The sequence below is a fragment of the Hyla sarda genome, chromosome 8 (genome assembly GCF_029499605.1).
Source record: "Hyla sarda isolate aHylSar1 chromosome 8, aHylSar1.hap1, whole genome shotgun sequence".
Lineage (NCBI taxonomy): Eukaryota > Metazoa > Chordata > Amphibia > Anura > Hylidae > Hyla > Hyla sarda.
Genome location: NC_079196.1, coordinates 199,403,666 through 199,429,391, shown reverse-complemented (window position 1 = coordinate 199,429,391; position 25,726 = coordinate 199,403,666). Strand labels below are relative to the sequence as shown.

General features: G+C 46.3%; 1 protein-coding gene across 4 annotated transcripts in view; it reads left to right on the top strand.

Moving 5' to 3' along the window:
* The first annotated feature begins 479 nt into the window (after positions 1-479).
* The window catches only part of TTYH3 (tweety family member 3), a 151,211-nt gene continuing 125,964 nt past the window's right edge, over positions 480-25,726 (top strand). For 3 of the 4 annotated variants that reach the window (XM_056535958.1, XM_056535957.1, XM_056535955.1), the window contains exon 1: positions 480-873. In XM_056535958.1, coding sequence (XP_056391933.1) covers positions 748-873 — 126 coding nt within the window. In that variant the 5' untranslated portion in view covers positions 480-747. The remainder of the gene's footprint in view (positions 874-25,726) is intronic. The other variant, XM_056535956.1, reaches the window with a different exon arrangement.

The window sequence follows — 25,726 nt, the reverse complement described above, 5'->3', positions numbered from 1 at the left end:
GACAGCCTAGTCTATTTAGTAACTATAACTCCCAGCATGTCCTGACAGCCTAGTCTATTTAGTAACTATAACTCCCAGCATGTCCTGACAGCCTAGTCTATTTAGTAACTATAACTCCCAGCATGTCCTGACAGCCTAGTCTATTTAGTAACTATAACTCCCAGCATGTCCTGACAGCCTAGTCTATTTAGTAACTATAACTCCCAGCATGTCCTGACAGCCTAGTTTGCAGTAAACCTACAACTCCCAGCTGGTGGAGGTGACAGGTCCGGGGGCAGCACTGCCCGGCCATTACATAGTGGTAGGAGCCGCAGTCCCCACTTGTATGAAGCAGAACTCCCAGGGAAGCCGCACAGTGTGACCGGGTGTCGGAGCGGGTGACGGGCTACACTACACCGGAGCCCCGGGCGGCTGGGCGGGGGTGAGGGCGGCTCCGGCTGGGGTAGGGCGGGGAGGAGGCCGGGCCAGACCGGGAGAGGGAGGGGGTACGGAGCACAGCGACTCTCAGGGAACAAAGAGCCGGATCTGGGGACTGGAATACCGGGGGTCTCCCGGAGCAGCGCCGGTAACCTGGATGAGGATGAGCGGGGGAGACCCGGGGAACAGCCGGCTCCGGTACCGCAGCGGGAAATAATCCTGATCGGAGGATGGACGGGAGGCGGCGAGTCTGAGCTGTGAGCGCTGCCCCCGACCCCCCGACATCCCCGGCACCTGATGAGCGGCAGGCCGCGGCGCTGAGCTCCAGACATGGCGGCCGCGATCAGCTACAGTCCGCCCTGGTGGGTGACCCTGCTGCACCGCCTGCCGCACCTCAGCCTCAACTGGGACTTCATCAGCGGAGACTTCAAGCCGGAGGACACCGACTACCAGCAGGTGAGGGGACCGGGGGACTGAGGGGGCACGGCCCGGGGCAGCAGGTCGGGCACCTGTGGGGACTCGTCGGGGGCAGCACCGCCATCTTCTACCGGGCTATGTATACGGCTGTCGGGGCTCCGCGATGTCACTGCCATGAAGGCTTCATCCTCACCGCTATATTGTACCCGGACCGTACATGTCACTCATATCTATCATACATACATATACTGTACATCACTCATATCTATCATACATACATATACTGTACATCACTCATATCTATCATACATACATATACTGTACATCACTCATATCTATCATACATACATATACTGTACATCACTCATATCTATCATACATACATATACTGTACATCACTCATATCTATCATACATACATATACTGTACATCACTCATATCTATCATACATACATATACTGTACATGTCACTCATATCTATCATACATACATATACTGTACATGTCACTCATATCTATCATACATACATATACTGTACATGTCACTCATATCTATCATACATACATATACTGTACATGTCACTCATATCTATCATACATACATATACTGTACATGTCACTCATATCTATCATACATACATATACTGTACATGTCACTCATATCTATCATACATACATATACTGTACATGTCACTCATATCTATCATACATACATATACTGTACATGTCACTCATATCTATCATACATACATATACTGTACATGTCACTCATATCTATCATACATACATATACTGTACATGTCACTCATATCTATCATACATACATATACTGTACATGTCACTCATATCTATCATACATACATATACTGTACATGTCACTCATATCTATCATACATACATATACTGTACATGTCACTCATATCTATCATACATACATATACTGTACATGTCACTCATATCTATCATACATACATATACTGTACATGTCACTCATATCTATCATACATACATATACTGTACATGTCACTCATATCTATCATACATACATATACTGTACATGTCACTCATATCTATCATACATACATATACTGTACATGTCACTCATATCTATCATACATACATATACTGTACATGTCACTCATATCTATCATACATACATATACTGTACATGTCACTCATATCTATCATACATACATATACTGTACATGTCACTCATATCTATCATTTATATACTGTGCATGTCACTCATATCTATCATTTATATACTGTACATCACTCATATCTATCATTTATATACTGTACATCACTCATATATCTATCATTTATATACTGTACATCACTCATATATCATTTATATACTGTACATCATTCATATCTATCATACTTACATATACTGTAAGTCACTCATAGCTATTATACATATACTGTACGTCACTCATATCTATCATACATATACTGTACGTCACTCATATCTATCATATATACATATACTGTACGTCACTCATATATCGATCATACTTACATATACTGTACATCACTCATATATCTATCATACATACATATGCTGTACATCACTCATATATCGATCATACATATACTGTACATCACTCATATCTATCATATATACATATACTGTACGTCACTCATATATCGATCATACTTACATATACTGTACATCACTCATATATCTATCATACATACATATGCTGTACATCACTCATATATCGATCATACATATACTGTACATCACTCATATCTATCATATATACATATACTGTACGTCACTCATATATCGATCATACTTACATATACTGTACATCACTCATATATCTATCATACTTACATATACTGTACATCACTCAAATCTATCATACATATACTGTACGTCACTCATATCTATCATACATATACTGTACGTCACTCATATCTATCATACATATGTATACTGTACGTCACTCATATATCCATCATACATATGTATACTGTACGTCACTCATATATCTATCATACATATGTATACTGTACGTCACTCATATATCTATCATACATACATATACTGTAAGTCACTCATATCTATCATACATACATATGCTGTACGTCACTCATATATCTATCATACATACATATGCTGTACGTCACTCATATATCTATCATACATACATATGCTGTACATCACTCATATATCTTTCATACATACATATGCTGTACGTCACTCATATATCTATCATACATACATATACTGTAAGTCACTCATATATCTATCATACATACATATGCTGTACGTCACTCATATATCTATCATACATACATATACTGTAAGTCACTCATATATCTATCATACATACATATGCTGTACATCACTCATATATCTTTCATACATACATATGCTGTACATCACTCATATCTATCATACATATACTGTAGGTCACTCATATATCTATCATACATACATATGCTGTACGTCACTCATATATCTATCATACATACATATGCTGTACGTCACTCATATATCTATCATACATACATATACTGTACGTCACTCATATATCTTTCATACATACATATACTGTACATCACTCATATCTATCATACATATGCTGTACGTAACTCATATATCTATCATACATACATATGCTGTACGTCACTCATATATCTATCATACATACATATACTGTACGTCACTCATATATCTATCATACATACATATGCTGTACGTCACTCATATATCTATCATACATACATATGCTGTACGTCACTCATATATCTTTCATACATACATATACTGTAAGTCACTCATATATCTATCATACATACATATACTGTACATCCGTCATACATGTCATACAGACAGTGTACACCCATCATACATGTAACATTTGCCCATCATAGTTGCGGCGCAGCTGATGGTTGCCTTGTGTGTAGGACATGTGGTCTGTATATGAGATGATGTCAGGATACATGAGCAGCACCTCCCCCAGCCTGTATGTAAACACTGCCCTCCCCTCCCTGCAGGGGGCGCTGTTGATGGTCACTTTGCATACGTTATTACCCCCCCCCTGTATAGAAGTCAGTGTGTGCTTTACCCCTGTGTGCTCCGGTGGTCTCCAGCATGGCCGCTGCTCTGATCTTATACCATACAGAGATCTAACTAATGGGGCAACAATGAGCCCAGCGGTAGGGGCACAGGGGCATACTTCTGTGATACCGCCATCTATCTTCTGCTGGGCTCCTTTAAGGAAGCAGCAGCTGAGGGGTTAAACAGTGTCTCCGATTCCTGAGAACATCTGTTTTCCTGGTTAGTTTTGTTGGAAATTGGGGGAGAGAAATTCTGCAGTGTACAGGATGGGGGAGGGGGCGGCGGCTGGGAATCAGCACAGACCCCTCTAACCTGCCCTTGTGTTTACCAACCAGTGTGCCTCCAGCTGTTGTCCGGGCATGCTGGGATTTGTAGTTTTGCAATAGATGGAGAACCACAGGTTTGGGGACCACAGTTTTAGACTGTGTATTGGACCCTACTGGAGCTTTCATGCAGAACATATGAACACCCGGCTGAGCTGAGCGTGCATGTGTATAGCTGGATCAGGAGAGTGTATGTACAGGATGGCCAGTTCAAGGTTGTGTGCAGACAATCCATGCATGGAAAAACGCTGTTAACTTACCGTAGAGCTCGGATTTTAATTGTAGATTATTTAAAAAAATAATTATTTTTTTTATTATTATTATTATTATTATTTATAAATATTATTTATTTTTTAATATTTATTTATATTTTATATAATATTGTATCATATGATATTTTATTTATTTATTTATTTATTATAACTAATGGGGTTGACGTCAGATTTTTTGCGTCTCTTTGTTGTGTGAATTCCGAGGGTAGAAGGACCAGGTTGTTGGGATCCTTCGGTGCCAGTTGGGTTTCCATTTCCTGCTGCTGAATCAGCGCCATCCTATTCCATAGCGCTGTACACACGAGTTGTAGACGCATCGGTCGGCTGGCGGTTGTTTGCCCATGTAAGATGTGACTGGCGCGGCGCAGTGTGTTCGCACTCCCAGGGTTAAGCCTTGTGTGGGCATTTATGGTTTTGTTTGCAAACCAGAAAATTGTTATGTAGACAACGATGTGGTGGCTGCCGAACGCCGGCGACAAAGCCGGAGCTGTAATTTACTGACGGCGTGAGAAGGTGAGCGGGCGTCTCCAGAACAATGCCCGTCCTCTGTGGTGGGTGACACCACCTGTGGATTAGTAATAAAGCTAGAGATGGACCTTGAGGTAAAGATGTGCAGAGCAAGGACAACACCTACATGTATGCTCCCCCCGTGTGTGCGTACATGTGTTAAAGGGGTATTCCAGGGAAAAACTTTATATATTTATTTTATATATATATATATATATATATATATATATATATATATATATATATATCAACTGGCTCCAGAAAGTTAAACAGATTTGTAAATTACTTCTATTAAAAAAAATTAATCCTTTTAGTACTTATGAGCTGCTGAAGTTGAGTTGTTCTTTTCTGTCTAAGTCCTCTCTGATGACACGTGTCTCGGGAACTGTCCAGAGTAGAAGCAAATCCCCATAGCAAACCTCTTCTACTCTGTGCAGTTCCCGAGACAAGCAGAGATGTCAGCAGAGAGCACTGTTGCCAGACAGAAAAGAACAACTCAACTTCAGCAGCTGATAATTATTGGAAGGATTAAGATTTTTTAATAGAAGTAATTAACAGTTGATTTAAATGTTATTGATTTCCCCCCCCCCCCCCCCCCCCCCCCGGGAATACCCTTTTAACTCCTACACTCCCAATACATATTGATACGTAAAGAGGTGTTTAGCAGGTATAATACTATAATACATTGATGACTATTATTATTGATCAATTGGGGGGGATCTCGTAACCCACCAGACCAGTGGGGGTGCCAGGGCTCTGTGCCCCCCAGTCACACAATGGGTTTATGGGTTAGATATACACAGCTACTACATTAAAAAACAGCGCCATCCTGTCTTCAGTTTGTGTGCGGTATTGCATCTCGGTTCCGTTGAGGTGAATGGTGCCAAGTTGTAATACCGCACACAGCCTGAGGACAAGGGTGGAGCTGTTTGCCAATTTTTGGATAAGCTTATACCTTCACTAGTTCTAACTTTTAGACCCTGCCCACACTGCGGACGCTCCGCCGGCGTAATTCTGCGTGCAGCAGAGTCTCTTTGTTTTCAAAGGGATTTTGCCGCTCTGTTCAGACTGGAATCCTGCCGGTGGAAAGTATGTTCATTCTTTGGGCGGAACTCCGACGGGACTGCATTGCCGTCTACGGAGATGGCAATTTCCTCACTGTCCTACCGCCAAAGTACGAATTCCGCTGGCTGAATGTCCGCACTGACCTGATTTTACTCATTAAGTCAGTGTTTCCCATCCGGCGCGCCTCCAGCTGTTGCAAAACTACAACCCCCAGCATGCCCGGACAGCCTTCGGCTGTCCGGGCATGCTGGGAGTTGTAGTTTTGCAACAGCTGGAGGCGCGCTGGATGGGAAACACTGTATTTTATTCAAGTTCACTGCCTTATTGGCCAACAATGTGTGTGTAGGGAGCTGACTCTCCCTAAGGGCCTGGCTTTTTACCCATTTAGAGTACATGTATGCTCAGCTTGGCTGAGCGTGCACGTGAATGGGAGCAGATAACTGGTGGGTAAACAAACCTATGGCTGAGCCAGCTTTATTGGCCGATACATTTCAAGCCTTCTTGCTCGGTGATGAATGTGGGACCCCCAATAATCGGCAAAATGGGGTCCGTTCCTCCTCACTCCATTATGGCAAACCGTGCAGCGCACATGCATGACCGCGAGGAATGGGGGGCACTCGGAGAAATCACCCCTATGGCAGCACAGCCCCTTTTTATCCTCCTGTCACTTACAGCAGAGGTATCTAAAGGCGTAGAGCACGTATCTAAGCAGAACCGGCGCCGCCATTGCTTAAGAGGGAACGGTTTTGCTTTCGTTAGAATTTACGGCAGCGAGACCGTGATGGCGAGCAGGATGCGTGGTAGCGCTGCAGCGTTTTCTGCGGCGTCAGACTCGCTCACACACAATGTGAATTGCCTCCCGGATGCGCTATTGTTGGCGTTACCTTGGGAACTGCTTCCATGTCTCTTCGGGGGAGCTTCTTTTTTTAATTTTTTATTCTGCATTTGCGAGCACAAAACCCAACTCTCCCTCCTCCTCCTCCTCCTCCCGCCTTTGTGATGTGGAGATGGGAGAAGGGGATTACGTCATCTCACAGTCAGCGCTGGGTCTGTATGGCGGCCTGTCTGTGTATACAGGATTATCGGATCCTCTCCTCTATATCATTATGGAGTGTTCTCCCCCCCCAGTACGATGCAGGCGCCTGCGGTTCTTAAGAGGGTCATCTGGGGCTGTGGACACCAGAATCAGATCACTGGGTTTCCGATTCTCCTTACCCCTCTATATGCTTATTAAAAAGAATTTTATTAAAATTAGGGAGCGCTTAATACGATACACGCGCCTGCAGTTCTTAAGAGGGTCATCTGAGGCTGCGGACACCAGTATCAGATCAATGGGGGTCCAACTTTCAGATCACTGGGGGTCCGATTCTCCTTACTCCTCTATATGCTTATTAAAAAGAATTTTATTAAAATTAGGGAGCGATTTATTTGATACATTCGCCAGCGGTTCCAAAGAGGGTCATCTGAGGCTGCGGACACCAATATCAGATCAGTGGGGTTCCGACTTTCAGATCACTGGGGGTCCGATTCTCTTTACCCCTCTATATGCTTTATTAAAAATAATTTTATTAAAATTTGGAGCGCTTAATACGGTACACGTGCCTGTGGTTGTTAAGAGGGTCATCTGGAGCTGCGGACTCCAATATCAGATCAATGGTGGTCCGACTTTCAGATCAGTGGGGTTCTGATTCTCCTTACCCCTCTATATGCTTATTAAAAATAATTTTATTAAAATTAAGAAGCGCTTAATACGATACATGCGCCTGCGGTTCTTCAGAGGGTCATCTGGGGCTGCGGACACCAGTATCAGATCAATGGGGGTCCAACTTTCAGATCAGTGGTGTTCCGATTTTTCCTTACTCCTCTATATGCTTATTAAAATTTTTTTTAATTAAAAATAGGGAGTGCTTTATTCTATTTTTTTCCCCTTTCATTTTGATTAGCACTGAGACCCTGACTGATCAAAACTTTTTCTGTGACATCAGAAGTTTATTTTTTCTAAATGATAGGGACACTTGTCGACTGGATTGGCCAATTTCATGAAATCGGCACATTGTCTACTGCAGTATTTCCCCCCCCCCCCCTTCCTAGCCTGTGGCTATTTGGCTGTTGAAAAACTACGACTCCCATCCAGTCATGACAGCCTTTGGTTGGCCATTTAATGCAGTCTGATTCTGGCTTTTGCAAAACTACAACTCCCAGCATGCCCAGATAGCCGAAGGCTGTAGTTTTCATATAGCTATCTCGGTGTTTTTCAAACAGTGTGAACCCAGCTGTTGTAAAACTACAACTCCCAGCATGCCTGGATAGCAGAAGGCTGTAGTTTTGGGAAAACAAGCTCAGTCATTCCCAACCAGGGGGCCTCCCAGCATGCCGGGAGTTGTAGTTTTGCAACAGCTGGTGACACACTGGTTGGGAAATGGTGCCATAGAGTTTGAGGGATGTGACATGATCGACTTGTGACTACCATGCTTATATGTTGCCGCAAATCAAATATATACTACTTTTTTTACGCAAAATTGATAATGAAGCTTGAAAACTTTTTTCATTTTGCACAAAACATAAGTGTTCAAACGCCACTTAAAAAAATCAGCAAAAAAAGAAGAAAATGCCACAAATGATAAAACAGGAGTGTGTAATAAATTCAGGAGTGTGGGAAAGTAGCCATATTAGTGGTCCTCATTTTTAGGTGGCTGCAGAGCAGAACTCCTCCTATAGTATTTAGCACCAGGGGCTATATAGCCCTTGAGTCATAATGGTGGCCGCACATTCCTGCAGAGCTGAGCTCTGTCATTTGTCTCCTTCCTCTAGGTCAGTAGGGTGGGGGAGGGGGATTCTGTGGGAAAGTGAAGCGGACAATCAGTCAATAGAGCCGGACACTAAATCTTCTCTTATCTACATGTCAGCCACCATTTCTTTACATTCCTCTTTAAAGGGGTTATCCAGGAATAGAAAAAACTGAGCTACCGTATTTACTCGAGTATTAGCCGTTCCGAATATAAGCCGAGGCCCCTAATTTCACCCCAAAAACCCAGGAAAAGTTATTGACTCAACTATAAGCCTAGGGTGGGAAATACAACCCCCCCCCCCCCTGTCATCATCCAGACCCTCGTCATGATCCAGACCCCCATCATCATCACCCTGTCATCATCCTCCTCACCCACGTCGTCATCCCCGCCCCTTCATCATCACCGCCTGTCAATCCCTTCGTCATCATCCAGACCCCACTTTTGTTTTCTACTCTCCTCCCCAGTTGTGGAAGGGTGAGCTAGTCCGGGCTGTCCATCTTCACCGGGAGGCCCTCTTCTCCACTCTGGGCCGACCATGGACTAGTGACGTTGCGTTGACGACGACACACAGGGACTTCCGTGCACAGCAGACGTCCGTGACGTTCCTGCGCATGAACGTCCCTGCGCGGTGGGGTCAATGCAGCGTCACTAGTTCGGAGCGGAGAAGAGGACCTCTTGGTGAAGATGGACAGCCCAGAACGACTAAAACTCCCCACCGGACGGTCCCTGCAGCATAGATGGCCGAAGATGGATCGCCTGGCCCATCCCCTCACAGATAAGCCAGAAGTGGTTTTTTGTTCACTCGAGTATAAGCCGAGGGGGGCGTTTTCAACACGAAAAATCGTCTGTCTCCAGGTTGTCTGTGGTATTACAACTTTACAGCACAAGAAAAGATGATGTACCAAAAAAGTGCACACCCACTATTTATATATAGTGAAAAGTATATTTTCTTACAAATCCAAAACAATAATATAGCAGAAAAACTCATAAAAACATCTAAAAAAGGCCCGAAGGCCCCACATAACAGGGGGGACCCCCCTATAGAAGGGAGAGACCACTCACAGGGCACCTGCTAAATGGCACTCGTCCCTATAGCCCCAGTCTGATAACCACAGTATGCATAATGGCATAAAAGCAGCTTTCCTCAGATTAATAATCAACCTGTAAACAATAAATTAGATACAACCTGTATGTAATCACTAGGTGCCAAACTGAGAAAGCGTGGACAATGGAGAGCAGATGGAGAATAACCTCGCAGGTGCCCCCCTGAACCCCAAGCCTTCCGTTGCCTGTCAGCAACTTCCTCAGGGGGGGTGTTTTGGATGTAGCATGGTATTACAACTTGGTTCCATTCATTTCAATGGAACTGAGCTGCAGAAGCACACCCAACCTGCACACAGACGGGAAGCGGTTTTTGAAAGAAATTAGCTCTGTTTTTCTATTCCTGGATAACCCCTTTAAAGGGGTACTCCGGCACTAAGACATCTTATCCCCTACCCAAAGCATAGGGGATAAGATGTCTGATCGCGGGGGTCCTGCCTCTGGGGACCCCTGTAATCTAGCATGCAGCACCCACCTGTGAGCACTGCAGGAAGTGCTGGAGGCTCCAAGTCTTATGCCTCCCGACCAGGGGGATGGAGTATTGTGACGTCACGACTCTGCCCACGTGTGACGTCATGCCATAGGCTTGCATTGAGGGGGCAGGGCGTGACAATACTCCATCCTCGTGGTTGGGAGGCATAAGACTTGGAGCCTCCATCGCTTCCTGCAGTGTTAACAGGTGGGTGCCGCATGCTATACTGCGGGGGTCCCCAGTGGTGGGACCCCCGGGATCAGACATCTTATCCCCTATCCTTTGGATAGTAGGGGATACAATGTCTTAGTGCCGGAAAACTCCTTTAAGGGAATGGCACAATTTTGCTAAATCTGCAACTAATAGCTCCAGGCAGGAGCAGAGCCGTCCATAAACAGCACCCTTCTGGCTCCATCGGGTGAGAATTGGGCTGCTCTGAGATGATGGTTTCCAAAATCAAAATTCTCCCTGGAGAACACATTGGTATCCCAAGATTAAAACCTGTCCCTTATCCACAGTATCTAGGACATTATTTATCAGAAGAATGGCGGTCCATTGTGCCCATGTGGATAAAGCGGTGGTTGGCATGTGTGATGCTGTTGTATAGCAGTTATATAAGGATAGTGGTCCCCCTGTCCAGTGCTCAAGGACCACCAACATTCCAGTTTTTTTTTTTTTTAGTTGCTCCATTAAAATAGAATAGGGAATAATTCTAATCCTGGACTGTTGGTGGAGCCTTGGGGACCTCTGCCATAGAGAGTGAGTGGAGCAGCAGCTGAGCGTGCCCACTAACACTCCAACAAACCTCTGATCTCGTGATCCCAGTTCCTGCAGATGGACCCCCTACCTATGAGGTATTAAAGGGGGATTCCAGGAATTTTTTTATTTGACTATGCTACAGGGGCTGTAAAGTTAGTGTAGTTCATAATATAGTGTCTGTACCTGTGTGTGACGGTTTTCTCACAATTCTTCTGTGATTTTCGCCCCAATATTTATTTTTAACAGCATACAAAATGACTGTTGTCTCAGATATTTCCCAGCTTGCAATGCGGACGAGACCTGACTCACTAGTCAGCTGATGACAGGGAGCCTGTCTGCTTCAACGGGTGGAGGGATCGCTTGGTGGGAGAGAGATCAATCTGCCACTAATGCAACAGCTGTAGGCACCCTGATTGAAAACCACAGGTCTTTTGAATGGATGCAGCTCATTAATGTTTCAATTTGTAGGCAAAAGAAGAAAACTCAAACAGGAAATACCAGTTCACAAAAAGCTAGCCACAGTGTTATGGTAATCTCACAACATAGCCATTTAGCCCCAAGACAAGCGCAGATCCTTCCTAAGCACGTCCATTACTGTCTGCCAGGTACCTACTAAAATCACCTTATGGTGAATAACCCCTTTAATTCTGGTGGTAGGAAGTCCGGCTGTGTTATCAGGCTTCTATAGGCAGTTCAGGGCCTGGAGTTGTATGAAGCCTCAGTAGGGCACTCATAGGTCATGTTCATATGGGCGAAAGTGGGCAGAATGTCCGGGCGGAAAATAAGGGTTGTTGTTCCACACACTCGCTTGATTCAGCAGCACTAGATGGCAGACAATTTCCGATTTGTACCGGTTCAATGTTTCTGCAGCCGCCGGCATCAGCCGCCATAGAAATACCGCCTTTTACCCAGTTCATCAGATTCCCATTGAAATATTACTGCGGAATTGTGTATGAACATGGCCATAGACTTCTATTGGCTCATACCAGCCCTGTTTAGCTTCATACAAAAGCATATTTGTGCATAGGGAAAGCTGACCAGTTGCCCATAACAACCAATCGGATCGCTTCTCTTTTTTTTACATTTTTTTTTTTTGGGCCTTTTCAAAAATGAAAGAATCGATCTGATTGGTTGCTATGGGCAACTGTACCATTTTTCCTCTGCACAGGTTTTGATAAATCTCCCCCAATAGAGAATTGTTTTTCCTCACAAAATCAATGGAATGTCCCATAGAATGCACGAGGCCCCTGGGGGCTCTGTACCCCACCCGGGGCTCTGCTGTATGCATTGGGCCATGTTCTGGGAGACGTAAAGCGACTCACCCCCCCCCCCCCCCCATGGTTGCGAAGCTTCTGGCCCTTGTAATCTCAGACGCAAGTGATTTTATATTTTGGCTCATTTGACTAAACTGGAATCCAGCAAAGAAAATCTGTTTTCATTTAACTTGGCAGAAGAATTGGAAGGGGGTTGTACTGTAAATTTACAGGAGAATCTGGAAGCAATATGCTGCGGGGCCTGCTTGTTTCTCCCTGAGCCGCGCCGTCGTCCTCGCTTGTCCCCTCTGGTATCTTCTGGTTTATTTTTGTGTATATAACCTAAAGGGGAATAGTCGCCTTTTTCCTGTCTTTGGTGTCTGTTAACCTATCATCGTTCTTGGTACGGCACACTTTCTTGAAGTCTGGACTGTTTTTATCTTGAGGTTTGATCAGTGTTTCCCAACCAGTGTGCCTCAAGCTGTGGCAAAACTACAACTCCCAGCATGCCCGGACAGCCAAAGGCACCCTGGTTGGGAAACACTAGGTTAGATGGAGGGATTTAAAGATGGCTGTGCCATGACTGTGACATTCCTCCCGTGGCTGTGACCTTCATTCCTCCCGTGGCTGTGACCTTCATTCCTCCCGTGGCTGTGACCTTCATTCCTCCCGTGGCTGTGACCTTCATTCCTCCCGTGGCTGTGACCTTCATTCCTCCCGTGGCTGTGACCTTCATTCTTCCCGTGGCTGTGACCTTCATTCTTCCCGTGGCTGTGACCTTCATTCTTCCCGTGGCTGTGACCTTCCTCCCCCCCGCGTGGCTGTGACCTTCCTTCCCCCCGCGTGGCTGTGACCTTCCTTCCCCCCGCGTGGCTGTGACCTTCCTTCCCCCCGCGTGGCTGTGACCTTCCTTCCCCCCGCGTGGCTGTGACCTTCCTTCCCCCCCGTGGCTGTGACCTTCTTTGCTCTGGTGGCTGTGACCTTCATTGCTCCCATGGTTCACATCTTGCTCTATGTATATGGTGGCCTAAAGACAGTCTTTTTAGCTTGAAGAATCAGCCTGTGACCACAGATGACGCCATTCTGGATTGGAATCCAAATGATGGCAACAATACCTGTCTGCAGGAGAGATAAGTGTCTGATCACTGGAGATAAGTGTCTGCAGGAGAGATAAGTGTCTGATCACTGGAGATAAGTGTCTGCAGGAGAGATAAGTGTCTGATCACTGGAGGCCCCACCGGTCAAGAACTGGGGTCTCGTATCCCTCGCTTGGGTAGAGCACTGTGTAGACCTTTAACTGAGGTAGTGGAGTACAGCGCCCAGGTGTCTGTCAGGCCCATAGAATGTGATGGACACGTGAGGTCACATAACTGACCATCGCTCCTTTCAATTGGCGACTCTTATTTTTGCGCTTGTTGGTGGTCCTAGAGGTGGGACACCCAGCGGCTGGACACTGATCACCTACGCTGTGGTTAGATGACGGATGTTGTTGCTGGAAAATTGCATTTAAAGGGTTGTCTAGTTTTGTCAAATACATTAATAGGGAATTCTGAGTTAAAAGCGGGGGTCCACTCTTCAGGACCCTTATCTCTTGGTCTGGGGAATCCGACAGGTCCATACATTGCAGGGCCAGCCAATTCACTTTAAAGGGGTACTCCGCTGCTCAACGTTTGGAACAAACTGTTCCGAATGCTGGAGCCGACACCGGGAGCTCGTAACGTCATAGACCCGCCCCCTCATGATGTCACGCTCCGCCCCCTCAATGCAAGTCTATGGGAGGGGGCGTGACGGCTGTCACGCCCCCTCCCATAGACTTGTGTTGAAGGGGCGGAGCGTGACATCATGAGGGGGTGGGGCTATGACATCACGAGCTCCTGGTGTCGGCTCCAGTGTTCAGAACAGTTTGGTCCAAACGCTGAGCAGCGGAGTACTCTTTTATGGCTATGATCACACGGCTGAAATTCTGTTATTCTGCTCAAATTCCATTCTGCTTGGCTTGCTACGGAATTTTTGCAGTTTTGCAGAATTTCGGCCGTGTGATCATAGCCTTAAGAGGGTACTCCGCTGCTCAGCGTTTCAAAAATTCAAAGCTCCATTGACTTCAATACGATTCTGTCTGAACTTGTACAAAATTTAAAATCTTGTTCAATATTTTTGCAGAGACTGGAAAGCAGAATTTCTGCAGCGGTATTCTGCCGTGGGAATGGGACAGTGGAATCCCTTTTCAATTCAATGTGCAGTTCATTTTGCAGAATTTTCTAGTTGCATTTTCTGGAGGAATTCAGCACAAGATTTCCGCTGTGTGAACATCGCCTAATGGGGGCTTTCCTTATCGGGGGCATCGCTGGCGGATTGGGACATTTTCGTGAGGAAAAACAATTCTTTATGGGGGAGATTTATCAAAACCTGTCCAGAGGAAAAGTTGCCCATAGCAACCAATCAGATCGCTTCTTTCATTTTTAACAAGGCCTCTGCAGAATGAAAGCAGCGATTTGATTGGTTGCTATGGGCAACTTTTCCTCCGGACAGGCTTTGATGAATCTCCCCCTTGTGTGTAGGTCCTCATGTAGATGACTTCTGATAACTAAAGGTCCCATTGCGTCCGAGAGAAAAGAAATTTAACAAAAACATTAGACAATCCCTTTTGAACTTTCTTTCTGCCCTCATTTTAGGGCAGTTGTGCAACTATATATCCCCCACCCCTTATCCCTTTGGAAAATGGAATGTGACAGAAATCAATATGGTGTATATGAGGTTATTTCTTATAAAGTCACAGTGATTTAATGCCGGGCAGCAGAGGATCGCCAAGGCAGCGTGACACTATTTCTCTCTCTAGGTTTGTGCTGACCCTGACTGTTGCTTCATCTTCCTCGCTCTGTAAATCTGTCATGAGAGTGCTCCCATGTGTGATGTGCGCTCCCATGTGTGATGTGCGCTCCCATGTGTGATGTGCGCTCCCATGTGTGATGTGCGCTCCCATGTGTGATGTGCGCTCCCATGTGTGATGTGCGCTCCCATGTGTGATGTGCGCTCCCATGTGTGATGTGCGCTCCCATGTGTGATGTGCGCTCCCCTGTGTGATGTGCGCTCCCCTGTGTGATGTGCGCTCCCCTGTGTGATGTGCGCTCCCCTGTGTGATGTGCGCTCCCCTGTGTGATGTGCGCTCCCCTGTGTGATGTGCGCTCCCCTGTGTGATGTGCGCTCCCCTGTGTGATGTGCGCTCCCCTGTGTGATGTGCGCTCCCCTGTGTGATGTGCGCTCCCCTGTGTGATGTGCGCTCCCCTGTGTGATGTGCGCTCCCCTGTGTGATGTGCGCTCCCCTGTGTGATGTGCGCTCCCCTGTGTGATGTGCGCTCCCCTGTGTGATGTGCGCTCCCCTGTGTGATGTGCGCTCCCCTGTGTGATGTGCGCTCCCCTGTGTGATGTGCGCTCCCCTGTGTGATGTGCGCTCCCCTGTGTGATGTGCGCTCCCCTGTGTGATGTGCGCTCCCCTGTGTGATGTGCGCTCCCCTGTGTGATGTGCGCTCCCCTGTGTGATGTGCGCTCCCCTGTGTGATGTGCGCTCCCCTGTGTGATGTGCGCTCCCCTGTGTGATGTGCGCTCCCCTGTGTGATGTGCGCTCCCCTGTGTGATGTGCGCTCCCCTGTGTGATGTGCGCTCCCCTGTGTGATGTGCGCTCCCCTGTGTGATGTGCGCTCCCCTGTGTGATGTGCGCTCCCCTGTGTGATGTGCGCTCCCCTGTGTGATGTGCGCTCCCCTGTGTGATGTGCGCTCCCCTGTGTGATGTGCGCTCCCCTGTGTGATGTGCGCTCCCCTGTGTGATGTGCGCTCCCCTGTGTGATGTGCGCTCCCATGTGTGATGTGCGCTCCCATGTGTGATGTGCGCTGGCTTGTCGTCTTCCCATAGTGCATCCTGGTGCCATCTCTTCTCCAGTTAAGTGTGAAGCACATGTACCCAGCCAGAATGAACTCCCAGTCCCTGCCATATACCTGTGGCTCTCCGCACCTCCACTGTCCTCTGGGGCTCTCCGCACCTCCACTGTCCTCTGGGGCTCTCCGCACCTCCTCTGTCCTCTGGGGCTCTCCGCACCTCCACTGTCCTCTGGGGCTCTCCGCACCTCCACTGTCCTCTGGGGCTCTCCGCACCTCCTCTGTCCTCTGGGGCTCTCCGCACCTCCACTGTCCTCTGGGGCTCTCCGCACCTCCGCTGTCCTCTGGGGCTCTCCGCACCTCCGCTGTCCTCTGGGGCTCTCCGCACCTCCACTGGCCTCTGGGGCTCTCCGCACCTCCACTGTCCTCTGGGGCTCTCTGCACCTCCACTGTTCTCTGGGGCTCTCCGCACCTCCACTGTTCTCTGGGGCTCTCCGCACCTCCACTGTCCTCTGGGGCTCTCCGCACCTCCACTGGCCTCTGGGGCTCTCCGCACCTCCGCTGTTCTCTGGGGCTCTCCGCACCTCCGCTGTTCTCTGGGGCTCTCCGCACCTCCGCTGTTCTCTGGGGCTCTCTGCACCGACACTGGCCTCTGGGGCTCTCCGCACCGACACTGGCCTCTGGGGCTCTCCGCACCGACACTGGCCTCTGGGGCTCTCCGCACCGACACTGGCCTCTGGGGCTCTCCGCACCGACACTGGCCTCTGGGGCTCTCCGCACCGACACTGGCCTCTGGGGCTCTCCGCACCGACACTGGCCTCTGGGGCTCTCCGCACCGACACTGGCCTCTGGGGCTCTCCGCACCGACACTGGCCTCTGGGGCTCTCCGCACCGACACTGGCCTCTGGGGCTCTCCGCACCGACACTGGCCTCTGGGGCTCTCCGCACCGACACTGGCCTCTGGGGCTCTCCGCACCGACACTGGCCTCTGGGGCTCTCCGCACCGACACTGGCCTCTGGGGCTCTCCGCACCGACACTGGCCTCTGGGGCTCTCCGCACCGACACTGGCCTCTGGGGCTCTCCGCACCGACACTGGCCTCTGGGGCTCTCCGCACCGACACTGGCCTCTGGGGCTCTCCGCACCGACACTGGCCTCTGGGGCTCTCCGCACCGACACTGGCCTCTGGGGCTCTCCGCACCGACACTGGCCTCTGGGGCTCTCCGCACCGACACTGGCCTCTGGGGCTCTCCGCACCTCCACTGTTCTCTGGGGCTCTCCGCACCGACACTGGCCTCTGGGGCTCTCCGCACCGACACTGTTCTCTGGGGCTCTCCGCACCGACACTGGCCTCTGGGGCTCTGCACGATAAGAAACCCTAATCAGTATCCCAGTAGTGATCCCCAACCCCCCCCCCCCCCCCCCCGTCTATGGATATGTTCTCTCTACATCTTATTATCTAATTATTTAATGATCCAGGTAAATCTTTAGGTAACTCGTCCCAACGTCGGAAGATTGTGCGCTAGACAAGCGCAGAGAAGGTATTGATTGTGTAATTGACTTGTGTTTATGGTTTCTCATTTAGCAGATAAACATTTACAGGTTGGATAATGAATATGATTGATCCGCAGTCACCGGTTTATGGGCTTTTCTATTTAATTCCAAGCTAAATATACACCCAAGTCAATAGTACGGCCGGACACTGCGCTAAATATGAAGCTGAGCCGCATGGCGATACTGTTCACTAGACTAGAGGTGTATGAATACCTGGACAACTGGGTGTTAAAGGGGTACTCCGGTGGAAAACTTTTTTATTTATTTTAAATCAACTGGCTTCAAAAAAGTTAAACAGATTTGTAAATTACTTCTATATTAAAATCTTAATCCTTCCAGTACTTATCAGCTGCTGTATACTACAGAAGAAGTTCCTTTATTTTTGAATTTCCTTTCTGTCTGTCGACAGTGCTCTCTGCTGACACCTCTGTCCTTGTCAGGAACTGTCCAGAGCAGCATATGTTTGCTATGAAGATTTTCTCTCTGGACAGTTCCTGACATGGACAGAGGTGTCAGCAGAGAGCACTGTGGTCAGACAGAAAGGAAATTCACAAAGAAAACAAATTCCTCTGTAGTACACAGCTGCTAATAAGTACTGCAAGGATTAAGATTAAGATGTTTTTTTTAATAGAAGTAATTTACAAATAACTTTCTGGCACCAGTTGAATTAAAAAGAAAAGCTTTCCACCGGAGTACCCCTTTAAGGCGGCCATACACCTCCATACATCTTTTGATGTGAATGAGTTTTCAATGGTGAAAAGAGGTAAAAGCTGCTGCCAGACACCCGACAGAATTGTATAGTTTTGCAGAATATAACCGACATGATTGTCGTTAAAAGAAATTCTGATAATGTTTTCATACAAAACTATAGAGGAACAAAGCCAAAATATCCTCCTTACATTTTCCGTGATTAACATGGATTACGCAGTAAGCTGCTTTGTGCGGCGTTCATATTCATTTTTTTTATCTTTATGTATTTATTTATTTTATGCTTAAAGGGGTACTCCGGTGGAAAACTTTTATTTTTTATTTAATCAACTGGTGCCAGAAAGTTAAACAGATTTGTAAATGACTTCTATTAAAAATCTTAATCCTTCCAGTACTTATTAGCGGTTGTATGCTACAGAGGAAGTTCTTTTCTTTTTGGATTTCTTTTCTGTCATGACCACAGTGCTCTCTGCTGACACCTCTGTCCAGAGCAGGAGAAAATCCCCACAGCAAATCTTAAAGGGGTTATCCAGTATTGTAAAGGCAGAGCAGATTTTGTCCAAAAAAAACAGCTCTGTGAGTTGAGCCAAGTTGTAATACCACGCACAGCCTAAGGACATGGGTGGTGTTATTTTTGGTCTGTTTCCTGGAGAACCCCTTTAAATGAGGTCTGTCAGATTCCAAAACTTTTTATATGTTGTACATCTTGGCAAAACATTAAAGGGGTACTCTGGTGGAAAACATTTTTTTTAAATCAACTGGTGCCAGAAAGTTAAACAGATTTGTAAATGACTTAAAATCTTAACTCTTCCAGTACTATTTAGCAGCTGTGTGCTACAGAGGAAGTTCTTTTATTTTTGAATTTCTTTTTTGTCTTGTTCACAGTGCTCTCTGCTGACACCTAGTGCCCGTCACAGGAACTGTCCAGAGCAGGAGAAAATTCCCTATGCTGCTCTGGACATATACTGACATGTAGTAAGGAGAAAAAAGAAAGGAAAAGGATAGCGTAATTCAGTGGGATAATCCCAGTCCACAACCCCAATGCTAGTGGTACTCACCTGGGGTAGGGCTCGATACATGCATATCACCCCTCCGTGTGGGGTCAGATGATCTCTTGCAGGGTCCAGCCGGGTACTCGGTATGAGGCCGAAAGTAATCTTGAGAGTAGTGCAAAAAAAAATTGCAAAAAAGGTGGTCTGCAGTGGCGCTGCCTTGTGGAGATCGGAATGAAGGTTCAGTCTTATAGATAAAATCCCATTTATTGTTACATAAACTGAGATGTAGACATGCAAAACGCGTTTCGGGGCTAAGTTCCCCCTTTTTCAATTGCAGAAATTACAATATCACAATATTACAATATTGTAATTTCTGCAATTGAGAAAGGGGGAACTTAGCCCCGAAATGCGTTTTGCATGTCTACATCTCAGTTTATGTAACAATAAATGGGATTTTATCTATAAGACTGAATCTTCATTCCGATCTCCACAAGGCAGCGCCACTGCAGACCACCTTTTTTGCAATTTTTTTTTTTTGCACCACTCAATATACTCACACTGACAGAGGTGTCAGCAGAGAGCACTGTGGACAACACAAAAAAAGAAATTCAAAAAGAAAAGAATTTCCTTTGTAGCATACAGCTGCTAAAAAGTACTGGAAGGGTTAAGTTCTTTTATTTTTTTATTGAAGTCCTTTACAAATCTGTTTAACTTTCTGGCAATGTTTTCCACCGGAGTACCCCATTAACCTTTCTAATTTACATCCTAAAATGTTATCTCCTTTTTATAGAAATCATGGCTTATTTAAAAAAAAAAAAAAAAGACCATTAGTGGTCCCCATACCATCCAGAACATAATCCTGTCCGGCTGCAGCATCATCTTTGTCCCAGCTGAAGCACAGGCTGGGAAAATTACTATGAAGTGAGGGCAGGACTAGAAACTCCTCAGTGCTCACTCTTGTCCTATCAGACTGCAGCATAAAGGGGTTAGTGCTTCTTCACATTGCCGTTGGAATACGCTATTCGGAGTTCCAATGACGATCCGATCAGAATGATGAGAATTTAGCGGAGAAAAAATTAGTGCAAAAACAAATTTTTTTTTATATCCTAAATTCCTATAAAATTACTAGATCACTGACAGATCCCTTGCAAGTGAATGGGACCCAGCAGTAGCCGTTTGCACCTGACCCATTTCAGAGTCCATTCAGCTGAAAAAAATAATAATAAAGAAATAAAAATAATAATAATAATAATAAAATAATAATAATAATAATAATAATAATAATAATAATAATAATAATAATAATAATTAATAATAATAATAAAAAAAAAAATAATAATAATAATTATAATAAATTAAAAAAACAAACAAACAAACAAACAAGCATTGGACCCTTAACGGGTTGGATGCAAACGGCAATGTGAACCTAGCCCTACAAAGCAGCCTGCTGTGATTGGATGAGGAGACCCAGCACAACACAGCAGACTCAGGGCGGAAGTGAATGCAAGGTGAGTGAGGGCAGCAGTGCTTGCCTCGGACACGCCCCTTTCTGAGCAGTGGATGTCGGATTGAGTGAGCAGCAGAACAGAGGGATTTGTGAGCCAAATACAGAAGCTAGACACACAAAAGAAGACACGTAAAGCATCTGTAGGACCTAGAGAGCGACATATAGCTATAGAAGCATTATTTTTTCTGTGATATGACAGGTACGCTTTGAAGGAGCTTTACATTAGAGAAGTGTACAACCCCTTGCTAGTCGCAGTAGGCTAACCGGCGCGGATGACGGAGCACAGACTGCCGTAAACTGCGTTCCAAATGACAACAATTGAGGAAGTTGTATTTCCCTGGAGCGGCGATTGTGATATATGGAATTGCTGTGTAAGCAACTTTCTGATAAACTGTATGCAAATCCGAGCTTGTTTTGCTGTAAGCGCTGTATGGCAGGATGTCATGTGATCACGCGGAAGAGGAAATGGGTTTATAAGCCTGGAGGAGGAGGAAGATGGATAGATAGAAGAACTGTGTATAAGAAGGCCCCCCATCGGCTGAGCAGGGACACATGTTAATTTTCTGTTCCTGTTTTCTATGGTCATGTAACGTGTGCACATGTCATGTTTTTCCCCGGATAACCCCTTTAATAACATTTTTTTTATGTATCAACTGGCTCCAGAAAGTTAAACAGATTTGTAAATGACTTCTATTAAAAAAAATCTTAATCCTTTCAGTACTTATGAGCTGCTGAAGTTGAGTTGTTCTGTTCTGTCTTAAGTGCTCTCGGATGACACCTGTCTCGGGAACTGTCCAGAGTAGAAGCAAATCCCCATAGCAAACCTCTTCTACTCTGTGCAGTTCCCGAGACAAGCAGAGATGTCAGCAGAGAGCACTGTTGCCAGACAGAAAAGAACAACTCAACTTCAGCAGCGGATAATTATTGGAAGGATTAAGATTTTTTAATTGAAGTAATTTACAAATCTGTTCAACTTTCTGGAGCCAGTTTATATATATAAAAAAAAAAAATTTCCCCTGGAATACCCCTTTAATACTTTATTTTGAGAAAATAGCATTACCTATAAATGATGAACCTTTACCTGACACAGTAGGTGAAGACACCTTGTGCCACACTAAGGGCATATAGAGGCTGCAGATCTCAGATGATACTGTGTACAGCAGTGTTCCCCAACAGGTGTGCCTCCAGCTGTTTCAAAACTACAATTCCCAGCATGCCCGGACAGCCTTCGGCTGTCCGGGCATGCTGGGAGTTGTAGTTTTGGAACAGCTGGAGGCACATTTGTTGGGCCACACTGCTATAGCGTTTATAGCAGTCAGAGTTTAACCATTTTAGATGCTTTGTAGCAATAATAATGAGAACGTTGCCTGTGATTTTGGACCATCCTTTGAGCACTACATGTTGGTGGCCTTGCATAGTCATTGCCCCTAGCCCTGTGGGGGACATGCAGAGTGTACAGATGCCCCCTGCAGGCGCAGCGAGGTGACGTCGTCCTGTGTTTCATGTGCGAGGCCTCAAGGTAGCTGCTCGGATTTTTATAGGGGGAGGAGGAAGCAAACTCCCATCTCCCAGGACGAGCGCTGCCCGCAGCCTCTCAGATGTGTCTGTATCCTTATACTTCATTCTTGTCATCTGTGCCCCCCCGTAGCATCATGTATAGTGGTTTTGCCCCCTCCTCTGCAGCATTACATATAGTCTTCTTGCTTCACTCAACATCACATATAGTTTTCTTCTCCCTTCCCCCGATACATCACATATATTCTTCTTGCCCCCGCAGCATCACATATAGTCTTGTTACCCCCCCCACTGCGTAACATAGTCTTGTTGTCTCTCTCACCCCCCCTACATAATCACATATAGTGTTCCTGCCCCCCGCAGCATCACATAGTGTCCCTACCCCCCCCCCCCCGCAGCATCACATATAGTGTTCCTACCCCCCCAAAGCATCACATATAGTGTTCCTGCCCCCCCCCCACAGCATCACATATAGTGTTCCTACCCCCCCCCCTGCAGCATCACATATAGTGTTCCTACCCCCCCCCCCCCGCAGCATCACATATAGTGTTCCTACCCCCCCCCAAAGCATCACATATAGTGTTCCTGCCCCCCCCACAGCATCACATATAGTGTTCCTACCCCCCACAGCATCACATATAGTGTTCCTGCCCCCCCCCACAGCATCACATATAGTGTCCCTACCCCCCCCCCCCCCCCCGCAGCATCACATATAGTGTTCCTATCCCCCCCAAAGCATCACATATAGTGTTCCTGCCCCCCCCCCCACAGCATCACATATAGTGTTCCTGCCCCCCCACAGCATCACATATAGTGTTCCTGCCCCCCCCCACAGCATCACATATAGTGTTCCTGCCCCCCCCCACAACATCACATATAGTGTTCCTACCCCCCCACAACATCACATATAGTGTTCCTGCCCCCCCCCCACAGCAACACATATAGTGTTCCTGCCCCCCCCACAGCATCACATATAGTGTTCCTGCCCCCCCCCCCTGCAGCATCACATATAGTGTTCCTACCCCCCCAAAGCATCACATATAGTGTTCCTGCCCCCCCCACAGCATCACATATAGGGTTCCTGCCCCCCCTGCAGCATCACATATAGTGTTCCTGCCCCCCCCCCCCCGCAGCATCACGTATAGAAAATGAAGTATTTCTCACAGAAAAGGATTGCAGTAACACATGTTTTGCTATACTTATGTTTATTCCCTTTGTGTGTATTGGAACTAAACCAAAAAAAGGAGGAAAAAAAGCAAATTGGACATAATGTCACCAAACTCCAAAAATGGTCTGGACATAATTATTGGCACCCTTTCAAAATTGTGGAAAAATAAGATTGTTTCAAGCATGTGATGCTCCTTTAAACTCACCTGAGGCAAGTAACAGGTGTGAACAATGTAAAAGTCACACCTGAAAGCAGATAAAAAGGAGAGAAGTTCACTTAGTCTTTGCATTGTGTGTCTGTGTGTGCCACACGAAGCATGGACAACAGAAAGAGGAGAAGAGAACTGTCTAAGGACTTGAGAACCAAAATTGTGGGAAAATATCAACAATCTCAAGGTTACAAGTCCATCTCCAGAGATCTAGATTTGCCTTTGTCCACAGTGTGCAACATTATCAAGAAATTTACAACCCATGGCACTGTAGCTAATCTCCCTTGGCATGGACAGAAGAGAAAAATTGATGAAAGGTGTCAACACAGGATAGTCCGGATGGTGGATAAGCAGCCCCAAACAAGTTCCAAAGATATTCAAGCTGTCCTGCAGGCTCAGGGAGCATCAGTGTCAGCGCGAACTATCCATCGATATTTAAATGAAATGAAACACTATGGCAGGAGATCCAGGAGGACCCCACTGCTGACACAGAGACATAAAAAAGCAAGACTACATTTTGCCAAAATGAACTTGAGTAACCAAAATCCTTCTGGGAAAACGTCTTGTGGACAGATGAGACCAAGATAGAGCTTTTTGGTAAAGCCCATCATTCTACTGTCTACCGAAAATGGAATGAGGCCTACAAAGAAAAGAACACAGTACCTACAGTGAAATATGGTGGAGGTCAGTGATGTTTTGGGGTTGTTTTGCTGCCTCTGGTACTGGGTGCCTTCAATGTGTGCAAGGCATCATGAAATCTGAGGATTACCAATGGATTTTGGGTCGCACTGTACAGCCCAGTGTCAGAAAGCTGGGTATGCGTCCAAGATCTTGGGTCTTCCAGCAGGACAATGACCCCAAACATACATCTAAAACCCACCAGAAATGGATGGCAACAAAGCGCTGGAGAGTTCTGAAGTGGCAGCAATGAGTCCAGATCTAAATCCCATTGATCACCTGTGGAGAGATCTTAAAATCGCTGTTGGGAAAAGGCGCCTTCCAATAAGAGAGACCTGGAGCAGTTTACAAAGGAAGAGTGGTCCAACATTCCGGCTGAGAGGTGTAAGAAGCTTATTGATGCTTATAGGAAGCGACTGATTTCTGTTATTTTTTCCAAAGGGTGTGCAACCAAATATTAAGTTAAGGGTGCCAATAATTTTGTCCAGCCCATTTTTGGAGTTTGGTGACATTATGTCCAATTTGCTTTTTTTCCTCCCTTTTTTGGTTTAGTTCCAATACACACAAAGGGAATAAACATGTGTATAGCAAAACCTGTGTTACTGCAATCCTTTTCTGTGAGAAATACTTCATTTTCTAGAAAAATTTCAGGGGTGCCAACATTTACGGCCATGACTCTAGTTTTTTAGTTGCCCCCGCAGCATCACATATAGTCTTCCTGCCCCCCGCAGCATCACATATAGTCTTCCTGCCCCCGCAGCATCACATATAGTCTTCCTGCCCCCGCAGCATCACATATATAGTCTTATTGCCCCCCGCAGCATCACATATATAGTCTTATTGCCCCCCGCAGCATCACATATAGTCTTATTGCCCCCCGCAGCATCACATATAGTCTTATTGCCCCCCGCAGCATCACATATAGTCTTATTGCCCCCCGCAGCATCACATATAGTCTTATTGCCCCCCACAGCATCACAGTGTTCCTGCCCCCGCAGCATCACATATAGTCTTCCTGCCCCCCGCAGCATCACATATAGTCTTATTGCCCCCCGCAGCATCACATATAGTCTT